The following is a 27,978-nucleotide window of genomic DNA, read 5'->3' as shown; positions in this document are numbered from 1 at the left end:
ACCTATCAGATGCAGAGTTCCAAACACTGGAAATCAGGATGCTCACAGAAATGATTGAATTAGGTCACAAAATGAAGGAGGAAATGAAGTGAAAGAAATGAAAATATACAGGGAACAAACAGTGAAGGGAAGGAAACCAGGACTCAAATCAATGATTTGGAGCAGAAGGAAGAAATAAACATCCAATCAGAACACAATGAAGAAACAACAATTTTTAAAAATGACCTTTCACTGTTCATATTTTTCATCTTCTTTTTCTTATATAAGTCCCTTTAACATTTCATATAATAAGGGCTTGGTGATGATGAACCTCTTTAACTTGATCTTGTCTGAGAAGCACTTTATCTGTCCTTCCATTCTAAATGAAAGCTTTGCTGGATAAAGCAATCTTGGATGTAGGTCTTTGGATTTCATGACTTGGAATACTTCTTTCTAGCCCCTTCTTGCCTGTAAGGTCTCTTCTGAGAAATCCGCTCACAGTCTTATGGGAACTCCTTTGTAGGTGACTGTCCCCTTATCTCTTGCTGCTTCTAGGATTCTCTCCTTCATTTTCATCTTGGGCAGTGTAATTATGATGTGCCTTGGTGTGTTCCTTCTTGGGTCCAACTTTTTTGGGACTCTCTGAGCTTCCTGGATTTCTGGAAGTGTATTTTGTTTGCCAGATTGGGGAAGTTCTCCTTTATTATTTGTTCAAATATGTTTTACACTCATAGCTGTTTCTTTTCCCCTTCTGGTACCCCTATAATTCAGATGTTGGAATGTTTAAAGATGTCCTGGAGGTTCCTAAGCCTCTCCTCATTTTTTTAATTGTTTCTTTATTCTTTTCTGGTTGGATGTTTCGTTCTTCCTTCTGGTCCACTCCATTGATTTGAGTCCCAGTTTCCTTTCTATCACTATTGGTTTCCTGTGCATTTCTCTTCATTTCTATTAGTTTAGCCGTCATATGTTCCTCTAATTTGTGACTATAATCAACCAGTTCTGTGAGTATCCTGACAACCAGTGTTTTGAACTGTGCATCTGAGAGGTTCGCTATTTCTCAGTCGCTTAGAGTTATTGGCTCTGGGGCTTTGAGTTCTTCTTGAGCCATATTTTGGACTGTTCGTGCCTGTTACTTATGAGGACAGAAAACTCACAGTTATCAACAACCACACCTAAAACAAAAGCAAACCAAGAGGACAGCTAGATAAGGAGCAGAACCATAGAAATGAAGAACACATGGAGGGTTAGCAACAGGGGAGTGGGAGGAGGAGAAGAGGGGAGAAGGTACAGAAAATAGCATAGACAGCAGATAGAAAATAGATAGGGGGGAGGGCAAGAATAGTAGGGGAAATATAGAATCTAATGATCTTGAGACACGTGGTCATAAACTAAAGGGGTGGTATGGTGGGGGAAGGGGTGTGCAGGGTGGAGGAGAATGAAGGGGGGCATAGAACAACAAGTATAATGGTATAATCAATAAAATATATTAATAAATAAATAAAGACTGCAAAAAAAATTTAAAAAAAACATGAGGAGAGGCTTAGGAATCTCTGAGATAACTTAAAATCTTCAAACATTCGAATCATAGGGGTGCCAGAAAGAGAAGACCAAGAAATTGAAAATTTATTTGAACAAATAATGAAGGAGAACTTTCCCAATCTAGTGAAGTAAATAGACCTCCAAGAAGTTCGGGAAGCTCAGAGAGTCCCAAATAAATTGGATCCAAGGAGAAATACACCAAGGCACATCATCATTACCTTAGCCAAGATTGAAGATGAAGAGAAAATCTTAGAAGCAGCAAGAGAAAAGGAGACAGTTGCCTACAAAGGAGTTCCCAGAAGACTATCAGCTGATTTCTCAAAAGAAACAGTACAGGCAAAAAAGGGTTGGAAAGATGTATTGAAGTCATGAAAGACAAGGATGCCATCCAAGATTACTCTATTCAGCAAAGCTTTCATTTAGAATGGAAGGGTAGATAAAGTGCTTCACAGACAAGGTCAAGTTAAAGGAGTTCATCATCACCAAGCCCTTACTTGTTATATGAAATGTTGAAAGGACTTATCTAAGGAATAGAAGAAGATTAAAACCATGAACAGTAAATTGTAAAGAATGTTCAGTGCTGGACAAGGAGTATGAATGAAGATCGATTTTTATCATGTTTCAGGATGCGGAAAATCTCTATTTTTTTCTTTTTTTACATAAGGGTTACATTTTTAATAAAAATGTACAGTGGGGTGTTGTTTTAGTGAAAGGCTTGAAGTTTCTTCGTGAACTGAGAGCGGTTAGAGCCCTATTGTCAGGTGGTTGTGCACACAGGTGCAGTGAGCGGCAGGTGCAGCAGCAGCATCCACACAGGCCCACCTGCGATGGAGATGCCCCTCATCCCAGGGCGTCCTCAGAAAGCCAAAGGGTTTCACGGTTGGTGCGTGTTCCTGTAGTGGTTCCCCTTGGGGCAGGTGGGTGTCTCGTTCAGTGTGGTGTGAGAGTCCTCCTCTTTCCTGTCTTTTGAAGCAGAATTCCTCTCCTTGAAGAAGTCTGACAGTACACAATGACACAGCCACCAGCACACCTTGGATGAGGCTGGTCAGCATGTCACTCCAGTGGTGTTTATAGCCAGACATGTGGGAGAGGCCCATGTGGACGGACATGGCGATCAGTCCGAACTGCAGTGCGGGATGCAGCAGCCCCGCCCAGTCCACCTTCATCCTGGCTTGGAGATAGAGCGCCAGGAAGAACGGGTTGTACATGGAGAACAAGGAGTGGCCCAAGTAGGACAACCTGCCCTCCACTTTCATGCACATTGCCCCGACACATGTAGCTATTGGTGCAGTTGATTTTCAACCAGTCAGGGTCACAGACATCTAAGAAGTGATGCCGCTGCCAGCCTATGGAGTACTTGGCATTGTCAATCAGGGACGGACTAGCAGCCGCACTGACAACAAACACAACTATCAACACCAGAACCTAAAAAAACCAAAAAAACAAATACAAACTAAGCAAAGAACTAGTATAGGAACAGAATCACAGAAATGGAGATCACATGGAGGGTTATTCACTCAGTGCAGGAAGAGGGAGAGTGGGGGGAAGGTATGGGGAATAAGAAGTGTAATTGGTAGATACAAAATGGATAGCACGAGGTTAAGAATAGTATAGGAAATGGAGAAGCCAAAGAACATATGCATGTGACCCATGGGCACGAATTAAGGAGTGGCCAAAATGCTGGTGGATGGATGGGGGTGTTGTAGGGTGGAGGGGAATAAAGGGGAGGAGAAAATGGGGACAACTGTAATAGCATAATCAATAAAATATACTAAAAAACTTAATGGATAAAAAATATTTAATGATGAAAATGCTCAAAATGCAATTTTAGCCTAAAAACATGCCAATATATAAAACTGCTGTTTTGCACTTAAATAAAACCCAAATTTTCAAAGAGAGGGAAAACATGAATTATTAAGTATACTAAAAGGAGATGTACAGATGTAATGGATGCTGTAGTGCTCCAAACTGGCCTATTTGGTTCAGGACTGAAGAATTCATTTTCCAACCGCAGGATGTGTGAGTACCAACAGCTTGAAGCTAGTTCCCCCACAAAAGAAACTCTCCTGGAATGATGTGAAGGCCCTTTCCAAGGGCAGCATGCATCCTATGACTAGTCTATGTGTGGGAAGTGGGAACAGAAGCAGGATAGAGAGCATACAGCTCTCTGTCTCAAGGAGGGACAACTCTTAACGGCCTTCTCAGGGCCGGAACACCCTGTGGGATTAGCTGGGCATTTGTTATGACAACACTGCTTCTAGACCAATGTCTTCCTCTGCCCTCTACTGCTTCTGTCATCCCCATAGATGTGGAGCATCCCAAATGCTCACCCTCATAAACCTCTGTATGCAGAAACCTACATGAGGCTGCTATCCAGGGAACCTGCCCTGTAACATTATTGTGAGCATCATCCATGAATTTTTTTTAATCATTACCCAAGTAAATATTTCTGAATGATTTTAGAGAGGGAGGAATGGGGAGGAGAGTGTCTGAGAGAAACATCAGTGTGAGAGAGAAACATAGATTAATTGCATCCCAGGTGCACCCTGACCGGGGATCAAACCTGCAGCCTAGGTGTGTGCCCTGACTAGGAGTCAAACCCTTAACCTTTTTATGTACGAGACAATGCTTCACCAACTGGCAAGGGCAGCATCATTCATTATTTTTAATTTTCTCTTTTGAATTGCCTAAATTTTGGAAATTTTCTTTACGAAGCTTGAATATTGTGTAGGATTCCTTTGCTGACAAGTGGTAGAAACCCATCAAATTGGCATATGTAACTGGAGAATTTATTAACGCACAGGGTGAAGTAAGAATTCAAGGGCAGTGCTGGTTAAATAGAAAGCGGGCCCTGTTTGATTTGTCTCTTCCATGTTGACCCCTTCTCACCGGTGCTTCCTCAGTGGTTGCAGGATGAGTGAGATAGTGTTACCAAACAAAAAAGCAGAGGTTTGGCCATGTGTTGCTCCAAAAGCCAAACTGGTGAGGCAGATGCTAGCGTATAAGGAAATAAGTTTTATTCAGGTTCTGTGTGATCTCAGAGAATGGAAGATCCCTGTCCCAAAGCTCATGGTCTTCCTCCGCAAGACCAAGACAAAAGTCAGTTTCTAGAGTTCCCGCTCCAATGTAGAGACCTTTGAAGCCCATAGTGGGCTACTAAGTGATTACGCCTCTATCCTCTCATTGCTTCTTTAAAGAGAGAGAAAGGGAGAGAGAGAAACATTGATGGGTGAGAGCAGCATCAATTGGTTGCCTCTCTTACGTACCTGGAGGGGGATCATATGTACCTGGATGGAATCATATGCCCCAGGACCAGGGAACTTATGTGCCCAGAACAGGGATCGAACCCACAGCTTTAGTATGTGCCCTGACTGGGAATTGAATCCACAACCTTTCAGTTACAGGATGACCCTCCAACCGGCTGAGCCACAGGAGCCAAGGCTATATTCTCCTTTTTGAACTGAGCAAAAAGCGATTGAAAAACACCTCTCAGAGGCAACTGCTAGGCAATAGCAGCCTTGTTGTGTGAAATGCAGAGTTAGCTACATATGTAATTTTAAATGTTCTAATAGCCACATTAATTAAAGAATAAAAAAGTAGGTGAAGTTAATTATAATATTTATTAATTAACCCCTTTGTATCCAAAATATTGTTTCAACATGCAATCAGTATAAAAAAGTATCAGAGGTATTTTACATTATTTTTTGTACAAAGTCTTCATAATTTAATGGGTATTTTTGATGTATTTTTTCTTTTTTATAATTCTTGTTCAAGTACAGTTTTCCATCCCCCACTCCCATCCCAGCCCCCCCCCCGCCGTGCTCCCCACCTCCCTCCCAATTCCACCCCCCTTAGTTGTTCTCCATGTGTCCTTTATACTAGTTTATGTGAATCCTTCCCCCTTTCCCCTGAAATTCTCTCCCCTCTCTAATGGGTATTATTTACATGCTGCTCATCTTAATTCAGAGATGCTCTCAGCTTTCAGGTGCTCAGTAGCCAGGTGTGACTCCCATATTGAACAGTGTAGCTTTAGAGTAGGGTACAAACATATTGCTACTTCCCATTCCTCCCCCTGGAAGTGTAGGAACAAATGAAAATTGTGAAGTGTTCTGCTTTGATAATTATAAGTAGCAGAGATGAGAGTTTCACAGTATAACACAAAATAAAATGGTTGTGTTCCCTGATTGGAAATAGATTTCCTTGGAAAAACTGGTGAAACGATGTTTACATTTTTGTGACACCTGACACTAGAACAGCACCCATATCCACTTAAACAGGTATTGAGCACTACTTTGGGCTAAGAAAAGGGCTGGCCTTTCAGAGTGGACTATGATATGGTCTGAGCTTTAAGCCTTACTAGGGGGAAAAGATGCCATGTCCCAGAAAGCAAAGGATAGTGCAGTAGAGACATGTAAACATGTTATATGCTTATGCACTTCAGTAAGACTGTGCATAACATATGTTATGCACAGTCTTACTGAAATAGTCTCTGGCAATCGATAGTCAAGCTGCATAATTCACTCATTTAACAGGTATTTACTGAGTCCTTGCAGTGTCATGAGGAAAGCATTACAGGGACCAGAAATGGGAAGATGAGTTATGATGTTAAGATATATCAGAGCTGGAGCAAACACAAAAAACTTTACCAGATTCAACTCAGTTCTACTGTGAAGGAAGTCCAGCCTTGTCTTCATCAAACCCAGAGGAAAGGCCAGGGTCCAGAAGTTCTGTACCATTGGTTCAGTCCATATCAAAGCTTAGTCCAGTTCTGCCTCTGTCCCCATCCGGCTAACATATTCCTGGCTGTGATGTTATTGTATCAGGCTCATTCTTGGAGTCCATGTGGCTGCTGGGCCACCATGGCTGCCACAGAGAAAGAATACATAAGCACATGGGCGAGCATGCATTAGCAAGCAAGAGAGAATGAGAGAGAGAGCGAGCTTGCCTTTGTTAAGCTTGGACTATATCTTGGGCTTAAAAAGGACCAGGAACATTTTTAACCAATCAACTTGCCAGTCTTTTGCAGACTGGCATCCATTTTTATTCTTTTCTCCTCCCACTGCTCCCCCAGCCTCAGCAGCAGCTAATTTATTTTTTGTCTATAAATTTGCCTACTCTGAACATTCATATGAATGGAATTATATAATGTATGGCCTTTGTATGTGGTTTCTTTCACTTAGCATAAATGTCTTCAAGGTTCATCCATGTTGTGGCATATGTCAGCACTTCATTTCCTTTAATGGCTGAATACTATTCCATTATCTTGGTAGAGCACATTTTGTTTTTTGGAAGTTGATGGACATTTGGGTTTTTTAGAAGTTGATGGACATTTGGGTTCTTTCTGCCTTTTGGGTTATTATTATAAATAATGCTGCTATGAACAGTCATGAACAAGGTTTTATATGGATATATGTTTTTAGTTCCCTCGGGTATTTTCCTAGTACTTTTGTGGTCTTGTTTCTCATGTTTACATCTTTAATCCATCTGAACCAGATTTTGGTGTAAGATGGATATATCAGAACTGAGTTGTTATTCTTCACTTAAAAATTGCTCATAAACATTAAGGTAATATTAATTTTTATCTTTAATAAGTGAATTGTAGATGTAGATTGTTCTTTGCAAATATGCTACTTTATCCATAGTATGGGAGCATACACTAAAATTTAAGCACAAATAATCACTACAGTTAAAAGTAGGTTAGAACATTTTACTTTATTAATATTAGTAAGAATAGCACTGTCCAAACTAGTAATAATAACTGACTGACTGAGAATGTTCAGTGCAAGACCAGCTAAATAATATGTTGGGCCCATTACAAAATGAAAATGTGGGGCTCTAGTCTAAATGGGTAGGTCATCTCCCCTTCCCATGCTTCCACCACTCTAACACACATCCCCCATGGCTAGCAAATTCTTCACTGCGGTTCACAAAGTACATGGGTGGGGGTGAGTGGGCAAGATGTCCATGCTCAGTTGTCAGCTGAACACTTGGTGGTACTGCCTGTCCCAGATGGGGACAGTCATCACCATGCTGTGAGTAGAGATTCCATGGACATCCTGGCCCTTTATCCTTCCCATTCCTGCATCCAGGATTCTATTGAGGGAAGAGCATGGTGGTTAATTATGGGCCTCCCCTGTGCATGCAACCCAATTGTCACTTTTAGCAGAAGGTGACCAGCAGTCATGACACGGGTTGGGGAGGCACTGTAGGACCCAGTGTGTCAGGAGCAGGGAACAGATAGGAGAGAATCCATCATAGAATGATGGTGGGAGGTGGGTACTACACGTGAGCCAAAGCTCCAAGCACCTGGACCTGTTCCATGTCTTACTTGACTTCATGTAAAAATACAAAATCAAAGATAAAATTATTAAGAATTAAGAGCTATAAAGCCAGTTCAGGTTTAATGTAATTTCTTAACTTCATAACAAACTTTAAAAATTTGAAGAACAATTTAGTTAATGACATTATCAGTGACTTTTACCTTATTCTTTTCCAGGTTTACTACAATGAAAGAGTTACTTGAATAATTAATCAAACCCCAATGTTACTTAAAGATATTTTATTGATACTATCTTACATAAATATGATCTGTTGCAGTTCTGCCTCCATTTGGGGGGAAATACATTTTTGGTACTTTAATATTAAAAACATGTTTCTCTTTACCTAGGACCATTAATATAAGATTAGCCAAGTTATCAGATACTTCTGGTGTTGAAAATCTCGTCAGCACTCTCATGCTCAATAAAAGCATATTGGAGGATCTAAAGCAATACAATGAGGCTCGCAGAGATCCTGTAAGTCCTGCTATGATCAGATCGGCTTTCTTTACCTCATGTTATAGGACCATTATGATTCATGTAGGTTCGACCTGGTTTCCTTGGACCTTAGTGGGAATCATGTGGTGGGAAGCAGTGTAGTATTGTAAGATGGAAGCAAGAAAAGAAAAAGAAGGAAGCTGAGGTTTAAGGAATTGAGGCTATTCTCCTCACTGGTGGCCTCAAGGACTGTGGTGGTGCATACGTGAATCTACACAAGGGATATAGTTGTGTAGAACTGAATACACACATGCATCAATGTGTGTTCCCTGTTTGTCATATTACAGTAGTGTTTTACAAAATGTTGCTATTAGGGGATACTGGGCAAAGAGTAAAAGAATTTCTCTATTTTTTTCTTACAATTGCTTGTGAATCTACATATTTCTCAATAGACATTTTAATTTAAAAGAAAATGGAGCTCCAGTTTCACTTGAAGCAGTAAAATCATGAAGTTTTAATCCTTGAGTGCATGTAATTTTAGTATTCTATGTGGCAAAATGAGAAGGGCACATAAAGCTCTTCTGCTGCAGACTGAAGCATCTTGGTTGTTTCAGGGAAAAACATTTCTGCAATAGTTTGTGTTGTTTGCTGACCCAGCCAGCATTTCCACAGAATACCATTTTTACTTGAAAGAACAGCTGGCATACAAAATACGGTTATACAATCTCAGGCAGTTGTCAGGCATTTTCCTTAAAAAAGGTGAGCCTGTCGCTGCAAGATAACAGCCAACAGCACTTGTCCCCTATGAAAAAAATCCAAGCTTTCAAAAAAATTAGAATTTTGGAAAATCAGTATCTGCCATTGTGAGCTTCACAGCTTCCCAATAGTTACCAGACATTTTCTGATAAGTCTGGTGGTGATATTACCAAGTGTGATGTTTTGATATTTTGTAATGAAATAAGTCAACATTTGGAAAATGTACATAAGCTTGGTGAACCAGTATTTTAGAGATAAACAATACATGATGTTACAAAATCTTGCATAGGAAGAAGATTCATTCAAAGTTCCAAACAGACCAATGAATTTTAATGTAGTAGTATATACAAAGTTCATTGATATGGTTTCAGTTTTAACATTTAACAATTTTAATCTTTAAAACACTATCACTTGTTAAGTTTTGGTGGAGCATCAAAGAAGAATGTCCATAATTATCTGAAAAGGTTATTTAAATACTTCTCCCCTTTCCAATTATGTATCTTTTTGAAGATAGTTTTTTTATATATTTCAACCAAAATAACATATTGCAACAGACTGAATATAGAAGCACTTACAAGAATCCAGCTGTCTTCCATTAAGCCAGATATTAGAGATTAGCAAAAATATGCTATTCTTCTCTAAATATCTTTGTCAAATTAAAAAAATCATTTCAATTAATAAGTTAAACAAAAATTTAAAAATGAAAAATTTTCTCAGTTTTAATTACTGAGAAAAAGAAGATACAGGAAAGAGTGATAGATACACATAAACCAAAGTTCTCTGGAGTCATCAGGGCATAGGGGTCTGGAGATCACAACATCTGAGAACCACTGATAAAGAGCTAAGGGAAGATTCTGAGTCAAGGGAATACAGTTTGAATCATAGGTTTATTCCTTACTAGCTGGGGATCTTGGCAAGTGACTCAGTCCTTCAAGCCTATCTGCTCATACATGAGATAGAGATAATGATAATACTTACAGGGTTGGAGTGAAGATTAAGTGAATACTGGGAGGGCATTTAATTTACTACCTCGCCCAAAGGTAAGGGACAGATGGTCTGACCATTATGGGATCATGGTTCAAACCTATTACTGACTGCTTATAGAAACATTAATAGCAATGTTTTCAAGGATCTTAAAAAATACATTCATCTTTTCAGGATGGAACACCACTGCAGGTATTTGTAGCTGATGTGGCAGAACAAATTGTTGGCATTGCAGTGATCAGAAATGAAATGGTAAATTGTGAAATGAATGTTAATTTCCTTTATTATGCCTCTTTATTTCATGAAGTAACACACAATGCCTCTTTTGAAGTTTCATTTTTACTTCAATATGAATGCCTTCTTCTTCTGAAGTATATAAATCATGATATGCTGTATCCCACTTTTAAATCTTCATTATTTTAGTTAAAAATGTTTAAAGTATTATAAAGAATACATGAAAACATTCACATTCTATAAATTTAAATAACCTCCCACCACTAAAAAAAAAATCCCACTGTGTTCCTCAGAGGATTAATACTACTGATAGCTAGTCATTTATCTCTTCCAACATTTTTCCTTGCACTTAATTAAATTTTTTCTTGCATCTATGTGTGTGTGTTGTGTGCGTTTTGTCAAGTGGACATCTGATTTTATTTTTTCCTAGTGCACAGTCAATTAGGCCAAAGTATTTATTACAGAGTCATCCATTTTTTCCTACTGATTTAAAATGCTACCTTTATGTTATTAAGTTTCTATGTGCCTGTGTCTATTTTTACTCTACTCTGTTCCAGGGATTTATTTGTTGGTGTCTATTCCATTATCATGCACTTTGCTATCTGGTAGAGGAGTCTCCTCTCATTTGTCTTTTTTCCTAAATTTTCATGATTTTTATTTGGTCATTTTTCTCTTCCAGACAAGCCTTGTAAAGCTTGTTATGAATTTATTTGCATCTATTTAGATTGTGTAGAATGATTTAGGAAGAATTGACAGTTGAAATATTGAGACTTCCCTTCTAGGAACATAACTTCCTGTTTTTGTTGTGGTGGTGGTTGAATTCTTGGGTCCTTGAGAAAAGTTTTGTGGCTTTGTTCATACAGGTTTTATGTATCAAATACTTTGCCCCTGGAAGTTCACTCTCCATCTTTCTCCATCTTGTTCCAACCCAGGAAATCTAACCTGATGGGCAGCATCATGGGTGCCTTTGCCCTTTGTCTTCTAGTTAGGTTTGACCAATGGGGAACACTGGTGAGACAAAGGGAGGAGAGTAAGATTGGGTGGCCGGGGGCTGGTCTTTAATTCCCTGATCTTTTCCAGGCAGGCTCTTCTCCACGACTCATTTATTGGATTCCGGGAACCAGCACCTCTCATGATACTGCCTTCCCCCACACCAACCCAGGGTGGTAATAACATGCAGTTGCTTCTACACTGTCTACTGGTTTCTCTGCATCCTGCCCCCTCCTTGTAAATAGTCCTTTTGTTAAACTTCAATTATGCTAATTTGAACATACCATTGTTTCCTGCTGAGACCCTCTCCGGTACAGTCCTGAACATTTATGATTTATCTCTACATGTTTTATATTTTTCTAGGTATTGTGAATAGATACTTTTTTTAAAATAATTTTTTAATTTAATTCTTGTTCAAGTACAGCTTTCTGTCTTATATTCCCAACCCTGCCCGCCCCCCACCCCATGCTCCCCGCCTCCCTCCCATTTCCGCCCCCCACCCTTAGTTATTGTCCATGTGTCCTTTATACTTGTTCATGTGAGTCCTTCCCCTTTTCCCCTATGATTCTCTCCCTTCTCCCCTCTGGACCCTGTCAGCCTGTTCTGTATTTGAGTGTCATTGGTCAAATTTTGCTTGCTTGTTTGTTTTGTTTAGATCGGACAGATACTTTTTTTCATTGTACATTCAAAGTGTTTATTTTGGTATGTGGGAAAACTACTAATTTTTGTATTCTTGTGTCCAGTCAGCTTTTTGAAGTCTCTCATTAGCTTCAGGAGTTTTTCAACTGACCTTTTTCTGGTCCAACATAACTTCTACCATATTCTGCTGGTCAAAGCTGTTGCAGGGAGTGCTCAAATTCCAGGGATGGGAAAATGGACCTCAGCTCCTGATGTGACAACTTCTTTCTGTAGAGATCTTGTGGCATGAGAGATACTCTTATGCCATTTTGAAACATAGAATCTGCCATACATTCTTTTAAAAATGTTTATACCTTTTTCCCCAATTTTATTTATGTTTAGAACAACACTGAATAGTAGTGTTTATAATGGGTACTTTATGGTGCATTTTTTTTCATACAAATGATTCTGCATTTTGTCCCATTTAGTAAAATATGTGCTGTATGTACTGGAAGGTATTATTTATCAAGTTAAGGCAGTTCTGTCCTATTTCTAGTTTACTAAAAGTTTGATTTTTATTATGAATGAGTATTGAATTTTATTAATGTATTTTTGGCATTTATCAAGATGTTCATATGGCTTTGCTCCTTTAATGTATTCAAATTCTCCTTGTTCTTAGATTCATTTCCCTTTGATTCAATATGTCTTTGAGTAATTCTTTTAGAGAGGATGGTAGGTAGCAGTGTCTCAGAGTCCATATATAAACAAGAAGTTTTCATTTTGTCCTCATACTTGAATACTTATTCAGCCATATATACAATTCTTATTCAACTTATTTCTTGTCAGAATGTTGATATTTTTACTCTCCTTGTCCACAGTTCAGGGTCACTGATAAAATATAATCTGATATAAATAAATATATGTTTCCTTGCATTTTCTCTCTCTCTTTGGTATGTTTCCTTCTATGTTTTTTAATACCTGAGATTCTGAAATTTTACCAAGAAGTATTGTATGCCTTCTTTGAATTTGGGAAGATCTTTCTTCTATGATTTTATTGTATCTTCCCTTTCATTTTCTCTGTTCTCCTTTTTTTTAATTCCTTTTTAGATGGATATTGGACCTTTTAAATTGATCCTTTACTATCTTTTAACTTGCTTCTCATATTTGTTAATCTCTTGTACTTTTTTCCAGATTTTTCTTAGTTTTGTCTTCTGGATCCCTAATTCAGTCTTCAGTTAAGTCTATTGAATCATCCAGGGCTCCTATTGGAATTTCAGGGTTTACATATTTAACTTCCAAGTCTCTTTGTTGTTTCCTTCCTGTTACTTTTTTCCCCCAAAGATTTTATTTATTTATTTTAGAGAGATGGGGAAGAGAGGGAGAGAAACATCGATCAGCTGCCTATCACACACCCTAGACTGGGGACCTGGCCTGCAACTCAGGCATGTGCCCTGACTGGGAATCAAACCAGCAATGCTGTGGTTCACAGGCTTGCGCTCAATCCACTGAGCTATGCCAGCCAGGGCCCCTTCTTGTTACTTTTTCATAGCAGTTTGTTGTGTTACCTTCAAGATCCTCTTTGGTATTTCTGAGGACACTGAGTATAATTTTTTTTTAGTTTTCTTCTGTTTGCTGAATATCCTCTGTTTACTCTGGAGTTGTATGTTTTGCTGTTGTGGTCTTTTACATTTGCCAGTTTTCCTCAAAAGCCTGTCCATGTCTTGAGTGACATCTTAGATTACCAGTATGGCTGTCTGACATGATACCCTTGACAGTCGAGCATATCTGCTTCTCCATTCATCTCTCCAATCACTGGGAGGACTGCCTACCCCTCTTTGTCTAATCGAGGGGCATCAGTCATCTGGCTTCCCCTTGTGATGCTCGAAGGTAGTACTGGTAGGCAACAGACAGCAGTCAAGGTAGAAAGATTTAACCTATTGGTAGAGACCACGTACCTATTGGTATGTTTTCTCCTAAGGTAAAACTGCCTTATTCATTTGTCCCCTCATCACTCTCCCATGTTATTTTAAAATTATTTTTTGTCTAATTTTAAGGGATTTGGGATGGGAAGAAAATTAGATGTGCATGGCCCATCTGCTGTTTTGAGCTAATAACCTCTATTGGCTCTTTGTTTTCACTTTTTGTTTTTCACTGATTTTTTCAGCCTTACTCATTTTATTTTATAATGAGGAACGTTCCTTGGTAACTAAATAAAAGTCTTAAGATGTACAGGTAGTTATAGGGTCAGTGCAGACAGAAAGATCAGACAGTGCCAGAATTGCCTTTTGGTACCACCACTGCCTTTGTTACCCTAAACTCTGTTTCTTCTCAGTTTTGTGGCAGATACTGGAAAAACAAGGAACATTGAGAGGCTTAGGCACAGAATTCTCAGTTTTCCTGAATTTTCTAGTGCCAGTTTTGCCAATCACAGCATAAACCAAGTTCTTTGCATTTTTTAATTCCTCTTCTTGAAAGTGTATTTTTAGACAATTTTACTGTCAAAAGTCAAAAGAAATATAAGTAGGTGCTTTTCAGTTTGCATATGGTCTGATTTTTCCTGCACATCAAGTGTTTTTACTTCCCTGTTATGAGAGAGTCACACTCACTCTGGTGTTTGCCCCAACCCGCAACAGTATACGCTGCTGGGAAGTGAAACAGGACAGAATGAGCCAGTGCACAATTCACATGGACGAGTCCCTGCTTCCCTCCCCTGCAGTGTAGGGAATAGAGGCTGGTGATCAGAACCGGACCCAAAGAAGCAGGGGCATAGTATCCAATATTTCCTTTTATAAGTAAACACTCACCAGTCATTTAAATTGTTGTACAATGATGCACCACATAACAACGTTTGGTCCGTAACTAGCCACATATAGGACGGTGGTTCCATAAGGTTATAATGGAGCTGAAAAAGTCCTATCACCGTTATAGCTGATGTTTTACTTTATAGCCCAATGCATTACTCACTCACGTGTTTGTGGAGATGCTGGTCCAGATTTATATATCAAATCCGCCAGTCATATAAAAGTATAGCACAGTTATGTACAGCACGTAGTACTTGATAATGATAATAAATGAGTATTACTGGCTCATGTGTTTACTTTTTATCATTATTTTAGAGTGTACTCTTTCTACTTATGAAAAATAAAGTTTGCTCTAAAGCAGTATGCCATGTTACATGGGCAGTAGCTCTGTACATCTCAGGTTTACTGAGTGTCTTGATAGCATCACTTTCTTTTGTGCTTGACTAATCTAATTATGTTTTGTACAATAACAGGCTGTATAGGTTTGTAGCCTGGGAGCAGGCAGTACCATATAGTCTATGTGTGTAGTAGGCTATACCATCTGTGTTTGTGTAACTGCTTTATGATGTTGGCACAATGATAACACTACCTAATGACACATTTCTCAGAATGTATCCCAGTTGTTAAACAATGCATGACTGTACTCAGAGAGATAAAAAGTTTAAGGAATGCCTATGGATCAGGCCCAGCCTCACACTTTTATTGTAGGCCAACCCAGCCATGTGTGCCAGTCAAAGTGTGTGACTTGTGGGATGGCTCGTTTCCACATTAATATGTGAATTGAGAATAGTAATGAATCCAGAGAACACTGGTAAGTGTTTGTCCTGCTCCTGAAACTTGCATGTGCTTGGTCAGTCGTGCTGACCAGCTTGTGCTCCCCTTGCCCACTGCAGGCAAAGAGCTGCTATCCTGTTGCCTGGTCCCTAGCAGAGATGCATGGCTCTCTGTAAGGAGCAAATTCCAAAGCTCTGTAGCTATCCTCCAGAGACAAGCTATCAAAACAAATGACTTTTAAAAACAGAATTTTTAATTCTTAAAAAATTAACATTGGAGATGAGTTAGTAAATCACAGGAGAGAAAAAAACTCCTTACTGTTATACAATATCTAAAGTAGTTTTTAAAGTTTTTAATCATAAAATGTGTGCTATTTGTTTAAAATTCTTAGATGTCCTTTCTTCACCTCTTTTTTAGGATATAGAGTACATACGATCCCATTACAATATTGAAGATTTCATCTACTTCAGTCACCACCAGCACGAAGAACACGGACACATGTATCACTTTGCCTTGAACCCCATTTTTCGGCACTATACCAAGTTTTTTCTGAAAGAGATTCTTCGTTTGGGTTTTAAGTCCTGTCTCTACTACCCTATTTACCCAGCTTCCAGGGAAGGCGAGGTAAAAAAAAAATGTTGTAATTAGCTTTTCCGGCAGATGTTCACCGTGTTATCTGTGTTATGTGCCATATTGTATTCCTTCCGTGCTTGATGGACTTTGATTATAGTGTGGCTCTGAATCTCAAGTGGCCATAGTGAGTTTGGCCCTTGCACTATAGTGAAAGCCCAGAGTTTGAATAGCTAAAACAATCACAACCAATATAATTAGTAGAACAATTTATTGGCTTTTCCACACAACAGAGACTAAAAACTATGCAAAAATGCTCCAAGGGGTGTGAAAATCAAATTATTTCTTATGTACATTAGTGAAAAGCCAAAATGATTCTTTCATGTTCTTCAAGCAAAGAAATTTTAGTGATGAACCCGTAAGATAAATCAGTTCAATCCTATAAGATTGATATGCTATCCCAGCATTCCAAATAAGCACTATAATCACCCACATAAAAGTGCTGGATAAAAGTGGAAATTTATCATATTTATTTAACCTTTATGTAGTAAATACCTATATAACTGCAAAATATTTGTTATCTTATGTAGACAATGCTGTCATAATGAACACATATGTGATATGTGTACGTTAACGTATGTGTGCAAGTGCAGACAGCAAGCTCTTATTTATCCTGCTTTAGTCCTCTTCATAGCACTTTTCACTAGCTAAAATTTTATCTCTTTCCATGATGGTAAGGGTGTTTGTCTGTCTGTTCAAAGCTGTATCCCAGTGCCTAGAAGAGCCACACATGCAGCTTGGGAAAAAGTAGGTTTATAGTTGTGAGTACAAAAAATGCAGACTTTATTCTTGTATTATTATGTATTAATTATTGTGTTGTTTTCCATACAAACAACAAAAACCTACTTTTGTAGGTTTTTTCCTCATCCTGTATATGTGCACACACACACATGTACACACTCACATACAGTGTCCTGGTTGTTCCGCAGGCAAGGAAGGGCCTCTTCAAGCTGGATTCCCAAGGTGTATCCAGCAAGCTTGGATGACAGTGTTGGTCCTCAGTCTGATGTAGACTCGAGGGGTGATGAGATTCAACCCCTAGACTAGGTAGAAACTGTCCTATCATGACTGAAAGCTTTCTCATACTCTAACTAGAATCTTTGATGTTGTCACATTTCTTCTTAGTTACTACAAGTGAGCTAAGGAGATTTTTAAAGTGATCTTTTTTATTAAACTTAAAAAACATTCTAAAATGTATTAGTACATTTACATAACATAAAGTAATTTTTACCGTGTATCTTTTTGTTTTAACAAAAGCCTTTGGAGAGATACAAAGGGAATGTAAAAGAAAGAAGAAAATACATGGAAAGGATTATTATTGAGATATGGAATATACTTCAGTGCCAGTTTTTCTTTTTTGTCACAATGCAACACTATATCAATTTGAATGCCTAGATCTGAACCTAATGAGATGGGAAGATAACAGTTTTGCTGGACAATCCCAGTCCTGTGCAACTTCTTTTTCCTTTGCCTTTTGGCCAGTTGCCAGTTTGGTCACCATCAGGTTGTGATATTAAATTTTGAATTTTTTTTCATGATATTGTATGCATGTGCCAAGCTAGTAAAGTCCTTTTGTATCCATAATAAAAATTAAAAATAAAATCTTAGACGTTTTATTGAGTGTTCATATGTTTACCTCAATAATACATATTTGGAATATGTTATGCACTATTTCCTATAGGATATAGAAACACATTTGGGAACAGATTTAAACAAGTGTAAGAAGCAGTACCAAATAATTTAGGTAAGAATTTGAGAAATCCCTAGTCGATAGTAGTAAAAATGAACTTTTGGCTCACATTTGGTTTTCTCTGCAGCCTCTTGCCAGCACATGTATTGAGAGATCTTCCAGGCATTAAAAACAGCTCTGACTAGTAATTCCTGAGTTCTGCTGGTCAGTGGGTAAGATTAGGGTATGAAATTTAATGGTGATAGATGTTAAAAATTCCTTTTAGAAGCTCTTAGGAATGCCTGGGGGCTATTTTTAAAATAGCAAGTAAGTCATATGTAAATCATCTTATTTATTAAACTACACTTAGAGTTCAGTTTTACTTTCTTTGCTTTCCAGCTTATTTACAATAAATATATCTTTTAAACTGTTGGTTTCAGAGTTTAACTCTTGAGATTTATATAGTCGAAATACCAAGTTAATTTCACCAAAACTCCTAAGAATTCATAAATGTGAAGGAAATAAAGATCACCATGTTCAGTTTTTTCCTGCTAAATTTTAAAAATTGAGTAAAATTACTATTTAAAACATTCTTCTAAAACATGACTTATCAATTCATTTCAGTAAGCATAAATTCAAGTTATAATTTAGTATTAATTTAAGTCAAAATAGTATAATATAATTCCCCAAGCTTTCCCACTTTCTATTTTCATCATTTTATTTGAAAACACTTATTTTCTCAACAGAGGTCCAGTTAAAATAGCTGTGCTTCGACAAACAGGAGGATTTTTCACATTTTTACTCAGTTGCCCTCTGATGACATTTTTATATATTCACCTTCTTAAAGCAGCTAATGCCAAACACGCCAAGGTTAACAGGAGGCAGATAACACAACTTAATGGGGGCAGATCAAGCTGATTCGCATCTACTATGGAGAAGAATATCCTCCTGGGGAAAATACTGGTACTGAAAAACCCCATAAACCAAACCACTTGTTTATCTGTCATTCCCACAGAGATGGTAATGTAATTACTCTCGTAATTATCTTCATTAGTGTCAGGCATTATCTACAATTCATTCCTCTGCTTGGAGAGTATGTTTGTTTATTTGCTGGGGGTTTTTCCCCCCTCTATGGTTTGGCTGAGTTCAGAATTTTGTATTTGTAAAGCCACATGCAGGCATCTGTGCTGTGATGCTCTGACATTTTCTCCCCTAAAATAGAGATTGCTATCTTGCAGTTCCAGAGCTCCTACGCCCATTCCCTGACATCCGCCCTTCATTACTTGGTTCCCGTGCGACCACGACGACAGATTGTCTATCCTCTGGAAAAGCTTGGCATCAATGCTCCATCAAAGGCAGTCTCCAAGGAGCTGGTGAGTAGCTGGGCAGCAGCAGGCAGGAGGCGCAGTGCCAGCTCAGGCAGGCGTGGCAGATGGGGTGGCAGCACTGTCTTCTTGGGAGCAGGCTGCTTATTTACAGGGAGCCTGGCACTCATGCCCTTACCAGGGTGCCTTCGACTTCAGGTGGTTATTGCACCATAAGCCTAAAACAGGAGCCTCACAATCCCTGAGGTGATAGGCCCCACAAGAACACTCATGTGCTCTGCTATGTTTTAGGACAAGTGGCCTGGGGTCAACCTTCCAGCGTATTTCTGTATTCTTTCCTCTTGCTCAAAAGCAGATCATGCCATTCTATCATGTTTTGCTTTCAAGGCAAAAGTGGCCACTCACAATTTGGACAAAGCTATTAGAGAAAATTGAACTGGCTGCATTTAGGATATTTGGGTCTGAATCCTAAACTGGGTTTGTTAACTCCTCTTCTGGGAGTCGGGGTGACTGACAAAAACATGTTAATAACTGCTCTGGGGCAGTTCAGAGGTTTGACCTTAAAATGAACAGCCCCTGAATGCTCATACTTAAAGGGACAGAAATAATTCCTAATTTCACTTTAAATGGAACTGTACATGTATATGTACACACAGACATGTACATGATTTTGTCAAGTTGACTTATGTGTAGGCTCATAGAGTTTTGAATAATACATTTCCACTTAATTATATTAAAAAGCCCCTCAGTGGGCTGACAGTTGTCCATGTGAGAGAGAAAAAGGAACTCTCCAAATGTTTAGCCAAGAAGTTATTCATCAGAGCTAGATGGCCTAAAATAAACAACCTGTGACAACTTCAGCACTGCAAGGAAGTGCACCATCTCACTGCCTTCCCTTTACTTACGGGTTCCCTGCTGGGGGGCAGTGCTCCACCAAGACCCACTGACAGGAAGCTGCATACTGTAACTGAGGCAGGTTTCAGTCTGACATTTATATATATTTGTATATATCATATATATGTATATGTATGTATATTTGTAAAATAAAATATAAGTTTGTATTTATTTTCTGACAAGCTCTAAATTTATAATTAAGTAGAGACTAAAAATAAATAGCAATTCTCCCCCTCCCCCCTTCTAACTCTTGACTGTAGGAAATGTAAAGCGTATACAAACACAGGGCTTTTCATTCAGTCTGTGCTGAGGGACATTAATCCATCTTAGACTGATAGATTTATAAAAAGTGAAGTGTTTAGAAAATGAGATTAAAAAACAGACAAAATTCAATCGGATTATTTTGTTACTAGGTTTAAGAGATACTTACATCTTCCCAGGCCAATGACAGTTTGTAGATGGGCACCTGTCTCAGACCAAGTGTTGAATAACACTAAAACTCCCATATACGTATTCAACATTTAACTTAACAATTTTCAACTCTTGGTTAGTTTTGGATCTTCTGTGCCCCACCAACTTCCCCTTTCTCCCTTATCATTTTGAAGCAATACCCAGATGCATATCATTTCATTAGGGATCAAAGGTGCATTCCCAGGTAGCAGGGCTACAGCATTGAAGTTCATACTCTGTCCACTCTAGAGATAAGGGTGCCAACCTCATCCAGAGAACTTTTGGGATCTATTTGCATGTGGAGATCCTGGGAAATAACCCCTTTAGAATGAGAGCTAAGACTGACATGTTTGGTGCAAACAGCACTTTGGGGTCAGGCAGGTTGGCTTCATGTGTATCTGTCAGTGAAACAGCTTTAGTGAGTTATGAAGGGACTGAAGAAGAAAGAGCTGAAGGTATAAAGTACATGGATGCAGCTTTTGTGTCATATCAGGATAAGGATGAGGGATGCTGCCATTTTGCAGCCACTGCTGAGACACCTTCAAGTATGGATAGACCATATGACTGGGTCAGGGCAGCCTGTGGTTCCAGTGCCTTCAGCCAGTCCTCTGGTGGCATGAGCGGCGGGGTGGAGGGGGGATGGAGGGCAGGAGTATAGAGCTGATGTGTAGATATCAAGAGCACTGTTTTCTCAAATACCAGGCACCTCTTCTCCTCACTCCCATCCCCAAACCTCCAGAGTCTGATGACTCTGAGGTGAGCTGGAGCCTCAGGTGAGAAGGTAGCCAGAGGCTGGTATGAATTGACATCATTGCTCACATTTCAAAAGCCTGTTCTGTGGTCACATCAGTGTTCTGTTGTCACATTAGTGTTCTGTGGTCACGCCAGTGTCCTGTGTCTCTAGAGCCCCAACTTACTTCAAAACATAGCAGAGGATAGATTCTTTAAATCCCTGGTCCAGAAAGACAACCACTTACCAGCTGGGTTGAGCTGATGCTTGGTACCTGTTACACTGTGCTGTGCTGTCGTTCATTGTATTGGTGAATTCTGACTTTTTAAGGAGCATTTTTACTATTACTTGTACTTATTCTTGAGAAGGTTTTAGTAAAGATTTAGATTTAGAAAAAGATTTAGTAAAGATTTAGATATTCAGGTATCTTGAAAGTTTGACCAAAGGAGTATCAGGAACATAACCACATGTGATGGACCTGAATGTTCACAAGTTAAAATACTGTGTTATATTATTTAAACATTTTATTTGTAATATTTTAGGTAGATTTCACATTTTAGGCTGATTATCTCAGATGAAATGAGCCAAATAGAAATTTTTAGGAGGAATTTCTATATAGTCCTAACTACACTGACTTTTTTTTAAGCAGAGCAAATAATGTTGTAGCTGTTGAACTAAGTGAAGTTAATCAAAACCAAGTGAACTCTGTTTTTCCCCCCTTGAAGTTTATATTCCCCTTCCCCAGTGCATGGAGTTTTATATGGCCCCATAGTTCCCTCTCCATGTCTGCATATTTCTCTCACTGGGTACTATTCTTTCACACCTTTTATCCAACTTACACCACCTCAGAGTGACCATTCGTTCCCTCACTTTCACATAAGAAGCCAGTCTTCAAGGAAACAGATCACTCCAGGCATGAGTAATGGGGTAGAAAGCATTTTATCTCAGTGGGTTGCCAATTTGAATCTGGCACAAGGAGCAGTGATTGAAATTCATTACTGCATGTCAAAGAAATATACTCCCTCCCCACCCCAAGGCCCTGGCAGTTTCTGCCTGGTTGGGATGACAGGTGTTTCTGCCATAATACCTTCCCTATTGTTTCTATTAATTGAGAGCCTGCCCCATATCAGGTCATAAGAAAAGAACTGGAAAACATGTAAATGATTTTTACCACACATAACAGAGGTAGTCCCCAAAGATTCATCATAATATCTCTATGGTCAATCAGTATGGATGCACAGAGAAGAGAGAGGGCTTTTTTTCTAAGACCATAACCATTTGGGATAGAAGAGTCATTTCTTAGCTTGAATGGGCTTTCTTGGCCTATGCATTTATGTTCTGAAAATTATACCGATGAGCGGGCTTCTTTTATTAAATAAATCAACATGGCCCACTTGCATAAGACCTGTGGTCCAGGGAAACACTCAAAATCTGACTGAATAAATTGAAAGGCCATGTCAATTAGAGACTACAACAAGTTGACCCATATTTACTTTGGGGTGGTTCTGTGTTATATAAGCGTGCTTTCTTTCCTTTCTGCCCCTGCTGCAGAGTTTCAGAGATGACTGTGACACAGTCCCTGCTCTCAAAGAACTTGCATTCTAGTGTCAGTATTAAAACAGGTATGCTCAGGTAGTTAAACCCGGGTTGGGAAAGGACTTCCCTGGCCCACAGTTGCAAGAGCCAGACTCAGGAGGAATACCCACACTGGGTTTAGACCCATTCTACAGAATCTTTTGAGAGGTAACGAGTTTTGTCCAAGGCATTGTTCCCTTTCCAACACTAGGATTTAAAGTGACTTTTGTGATATTAAACACCAGAAAATCTTCTTTGAACTTAAACAGCTCCTGTCCTTATTTAAGTATCAATAGATGCTTCCAATCATCCACTTTCGTCACTTCAGTTCTTTATTTTGGTTTTTAGTGCTCATAAAATTATAGTGTGAACTCCCCCCACTTCTCTTTTCTCAAAAAATATTTTTTGGACCAAATTAATTCCTCATCTTTCAGATGACAGAATCATTTTAGGAATCATACTTTCAGAGCAATCAGTGCCTATTGTTCTTTTTTTTAATGGTTGTTTATTAGAGATGGTCTGTTTAAATCTCCACTAATTCTTTGAGGTCTCCATTTTTCCTTTATCCTTTTCTACAAAGAAAAATGATGGTTTGTTTACCCACCACACTTCTTGGAGCTAAGTGCTGGCTGCTTTTTTTTTTTTTTTTTTTTGGTATGTTATCTCTCAGAAAGATGTCACTCACTGGCATTCAGTTACCCATTGAATTGCCCCTTTTCATCCTGGCTGTTCTTACCCAGTCCAGCTATAATTACTATCTGATGGACTGTTACTGGATACTGTTTCACTTGTGCATCTGCTGCCCTAGGAAATTGCATTATTCTGCCAGCACCTGCTAGATTTTCCCCAGCTTAATTGTTTCCCAAACCCTCCTTTAAACTTGGAAACTTTCAGTGCCTGTGGTTAGACTGCCCTTGGTTGTACTTGTGGTTGGGGTCCATGTTTTTGTATGTGCACATGTGTGTAAATGTTTATTTTTAAATTTTTTCTTCTTTAAGTATACTTTATTGATTATGCTATTACAGTTTTCTCAATTTCTCCCCCCCCTTCTCCCCCCTCCACCTTGCAATCCCCCAACCCTCCAGCATCCCCCCCCACCCTTAGTTCATGTCCATGAGTTGTACATATAAGTTCTTTGGGTTCTCTGTTTCATATACCAGTTTTGACCTCTCCCTGTCTATTTTATGCCTACCAATTATGCTTCTTATTCCCTGTAGCCCCCATCTCCCCCCTTCCCCATTGAAATCTGTCCATGTCATGTCCATTTCTCTGATTCTGTTCCTGTTCTGGTTGTTTGCTTAGTTTTTGTTTCCATTGTTTTTCTTTTCTTTTTGGTTCATTTGTTGATAGTTGTGAGTTTGTTGTCATTTTACTGTTCATATTTTTTATCTTCTTTTACTTAGATAAATTCCTTTAACATTTCATATAATAATGGCTTGGTGATAATGAACTCCTTTAACTTGACCTTATCTGGGAAGCACTTTATCTGCCCTTCTATTCTAAATGATAGCTTTGCTGCATAGAGTAATCTTGGATGGAAGTCCTTGCCTTTTCATGACTTCAAATACTTCTTTCCATCCCCTTCTTGCCTGCAAGGTTTCTTTTGTGAAATCAGCTGATAATCTTATGGGAACTCCTTTGTAGGTAACTGCCTCCTTTTATTTTGCTTTTAAGATTCTCTCCTTATCTTTAATCTTGGGTACCTAATGATGATGTGCCTTGGTGTGTTCCTCTTTGGGTCCAACTTGTTTGGTACTCTCTGGGCTTCTTGGACTTCCTGGAAGTCTATTTTTTTTTTTCCAGCTTGGGGAAGTTTTCCTTCATTATTTGTTCAAATAAGTTTTCAATTTCTTGCTGTTCTTCTTTCTCCTTCCGTCACCCCTATAATTTGGATATTGGAACATTTCAGGTTGTCCCAGAGAGTCCTCAGCCTTTCTTTATTTTTTTATTAGTTTTTCTTCATTCTGTTCCAATTGGATATTTATTTCTTCCTTTTGTTCCAAGTCGTTGATTTGAGTCCTGTCACCTGTTCCTTTCCTGTCACTGTTGGTTCCCTGAATATTTTGCTTTATTTCATTTTGGGTATCTTTCATTTGTTTTTTCATTTTTTGACCAAGCTCAAACAGCTCTGTGAGCATTTTGATTACCAGGGCTTTAAATTCTCCATCAGATAGGTTGGCTATCTCCTCATCACTTAGCTCTCCTTCTGAGGCTTGGCTGTGTTCTTTCATTTGGGCCATAGTTCTTTGTCTTGGCACAGTTGATAGGTTGTAAGGGGGCAGGGCCCTAGGTATTCACCCAGGCAGGGCAACCCTCCTCATTGTGCTGAGGAGCTGCCTGTTGGGGAGGGACCAGAGGGGGATAGTGCAGCTTGCCTGCTGGGCTCTCGCACACCTTCCAATGAACTCTCCTGTGAGACTGGGAGTTTCTTCCCCCTCAGCAACCGCTGTAGTCCACAGTCAGTTCTGAGTCTCAGTTTTCAGTTCAATCGGCCACGCCCATGCAGTCCTCCCCTCACCTTGTTTCGTTCAGCCACTCTGCCTTCATGATCTACCACCTAGCCTTGGGGTCTTACCAGTGTGGTTGTTCTGTTTGACTGTTTCTTTAATTCCTTGCTTGTTGGAACTCCATGCAGTTTGATTTTTTTTTGGCATATCTGGTTGTTTATTGATTTTAGATTGGTTGTTATCCTCCTTTTGGTTGTGTGAGGAAGCGAAGGATTTCTACCCACACCTTCATCTTGGCCAGAACTCCTGTATGTGTGTAAATGTTTAAATTAGCCTTTTAGTATTTCCTTGGTAGAAATTTCTAAAAATATAAACCCTATTTTTCAGCATCATACATGCACTGATTCATTATTCATGTGGCCATGGTGATATTTTCTTGAAATGAAATTAACCCACTTTAAATCTCCACCATGAGTCAAATTTTCATTTTCAAGCCACTTCTCAACCATTTCCTACACTTTTACACTACCTACAGGAAATGTATTTTCTCCTATTAATGGTGAACTGTTTTCTCTGATATCCTTAGTATAATTTCCATAAATTCCCTCATGAGCTCTTGTTTTCTCTCCAAACAAATAATACAAATTCCAAGGTCATCTATTTCCAATTCTCTGAATACTGTCTAGTTCAGTATTATACATAGTCTATATATTTATACCAGAATGACTTACAAATCTGTGGTTTCTCCTCCTTATCATAATCCCTCCATTAGAAAGATTACAGAGTAGTAAACAACTGATAACAATATATATTTTGCTCTGCTAAAGGCCTCCCATGAATTACCTCTTATAAGCTTCCTATCGGCACTTAACCAGTACTGCTACTATCATCTTCAATGTATGTAAAGAAAACGGGCTTGCAGGAGGGAGAGTAAACGACTCATCGAAAGGCTAATCAGTGACCAAGCCTCAAACCAGGCAGCTGGATGCCAAAATTTGTACCTTTAGTCACTATATATATATATATATATATATATATATATATATATATATACACAGTCTTATCTACAAAGTTGAAGTGCTTATATCATGAATTATTGAAGGAAAAACAAACCACAGAAAGGAAGAAGGTTTGACAGAGACCATTTGAAATCTCCCAAATCTTTGGCACCAGCTACTTAATCAAAAGGTGACCCACAGATAATTGGCTTTCCCCCAGAGCAGTTTGGATTTTCCTCTTGGCTGAGTCATTCACTCTTGGGTTTGATCTGGTGCCAGCCTGCTCCTGGCTGTGCTTGGCTGGGAAGAAGCAGGCATACGGATTGAGGTTGGTGTGCTGGGGTCAGTTGGGCACAAGCTGATCTGATCCAGACTGTCTGCCCTTCTCTCTCTTGCATCAGCTTGTTGTTAGAAACCTTGCAAAGTAATAGTGGTGGCTACTGGGAAAGGAGGAGAAAACTTACATAGATTATACTATAAATTTCCCAAGATTCAGTTCCATGTTGTATATGGCTTCATTGACAGGATATGTCTAGTGGCATGATTGGCAGGCCCTGGCCTTATTTAGAAATTGGACTATGATAAAGTAGCAGAATGATCTTAGGGTGTGCTAAGAGAATAAATTGAAAAGTAAATTCTTAATATCTCAGTATTGTCAAAAATCAAGCCTACATCTTATCCTCATTTTCTAGAATATATATTGTAAGACAATACTTCTCCTTTCTCCAGCGCACCCTCCCTCCTTCTTCATCTCTAACAGTTTTATTGACATATAAATCATATGTCATACAAATATTCACTCATTTAAGTTGTATAGATTATTGGTTTTTTAGTATTATCTTTAGATTTAGACAACCATCAGCACTAACTAATTTGAGAATATATTTATCACCCAAAATAAAAACTCAGTAGCAGAAACATGCTATAGCCCAAACCCTCCCACCCCTAGCCCTAGGCAACTGCTAATTTGCTTTCTGTTTCTATTCTAGACATTTTGTATAAATAGAATTACACAATATATAGTATTTTTGTGATTGGTTTCTTTCACTTACAATGTTTTCAGGTTCATTTGCTCTGTAGTATGTATTAGTACTTAATTCCTTTTTATTGCTAAATAATATTCTGTTGTGTGGATATACTACATTTTATTGGTTGGTTGGTGGACATTTGACTAGTCTCCAGTATTTGGCTACTGTGAATAATGTTGCTGTGAACATTCCATGCTGAGACTTCTGATCAAGATGGAAACATAGGTAGACATACTTTGTCTCCTTGCACAGCCATAAGAAGGATTACAACTAACCTCCAAACAAAAAACACATAGAACTGCCAAAAAATCAAACTGTATAGAAGTCCAACAACCAAAGATTTAAAAAAGTCATATACATCCAGATGGGAAGGAGGGGAGGAGATGGGAATTCAAGGTGAAGAGGACATGGTGTGGTGGTGGCAAAGCAGCAGTGGCAGCAAGGTGGCTAGCAGTACGGGCAGTCCCACATTCATGTGTGGTGGATAAAATTGGGACGGATATCTTGGGAGCAAGCGACCCTAGCACCAGCCTAGACCACACAGCCCAGGGTTCCAGTGCCAGGGAAATAAAGCCTTATGATTTGTGACTGTGAAAACCAGTGGGGTAGGGGTGGTGGAAGAAACTGCCAATCTCTTGGAAGAGTCCATATAAAGGACCTGCACACTCCTAGAACAAACACAAACCCACCCACTCTGGGAGCCACCACCAGGACAGCAGCTAGAGGGGCTGTAGTCACATATGGGAAGGGGGGTGAAGTGACTGGAAATGGTGCAAGAGAAACAAGCCTCAGTGACATTGTT

General features: G+C 39.0%; 1 protein-coding gene across 1 annotated transcript in view; it reads left to right on the top strand.

Annotated features, from left to right (window-relative positions):
• Positions 1-27,978, top strand: part of CFAP61 (cilia and flagella associated protein 61) — a 354,812-nt gene that overhangs the window by 152,396 nt on the left and 174,438 nt on the right. The window contains exons 12-15 of the mRNA XM_037057020.1: positions 8,186-8,312; positions 10,188-10,265; positions 15,848-16,054; positions 18,968-19,102. Of these exons, the coding sequence (XP_036912915.1) occupies positions 8,186-8,312; positions 10,188-10,265; positions 15,848-16,054; positions 18,968-19,102 (547 nt within the window). The remainder of the gene's footprint in view (positions 1-8,185; positions 8,313-10,187; positions 10,266-15,847; positions 16,055-18,967; positions 19,103-27,978) is intronic.

Source organism: Sturnira hondurensis, unplaced genomic scaffold (assembly GCF_014824575.4).
Source record: "Sturnira hondurensis isolate 20B ecotype Veracruz unplaced genomic scaffold, ASM1482457v3 Scaffold0009244, whole genome shotgun sequence".
NCBI classification, from domain to species: domain Eukaryota; kingdom Metazoa; phylum Chordata; class Mammalia; order Chiroptera; family Phyllostomidae; genus Sturnira; species Sturnira hondurensis.
The sequence above is the reverse complement of the archived record's forward strand: the minus strand, read 5'-3'. Positions and strand labels throughout refer to the sequence as shown.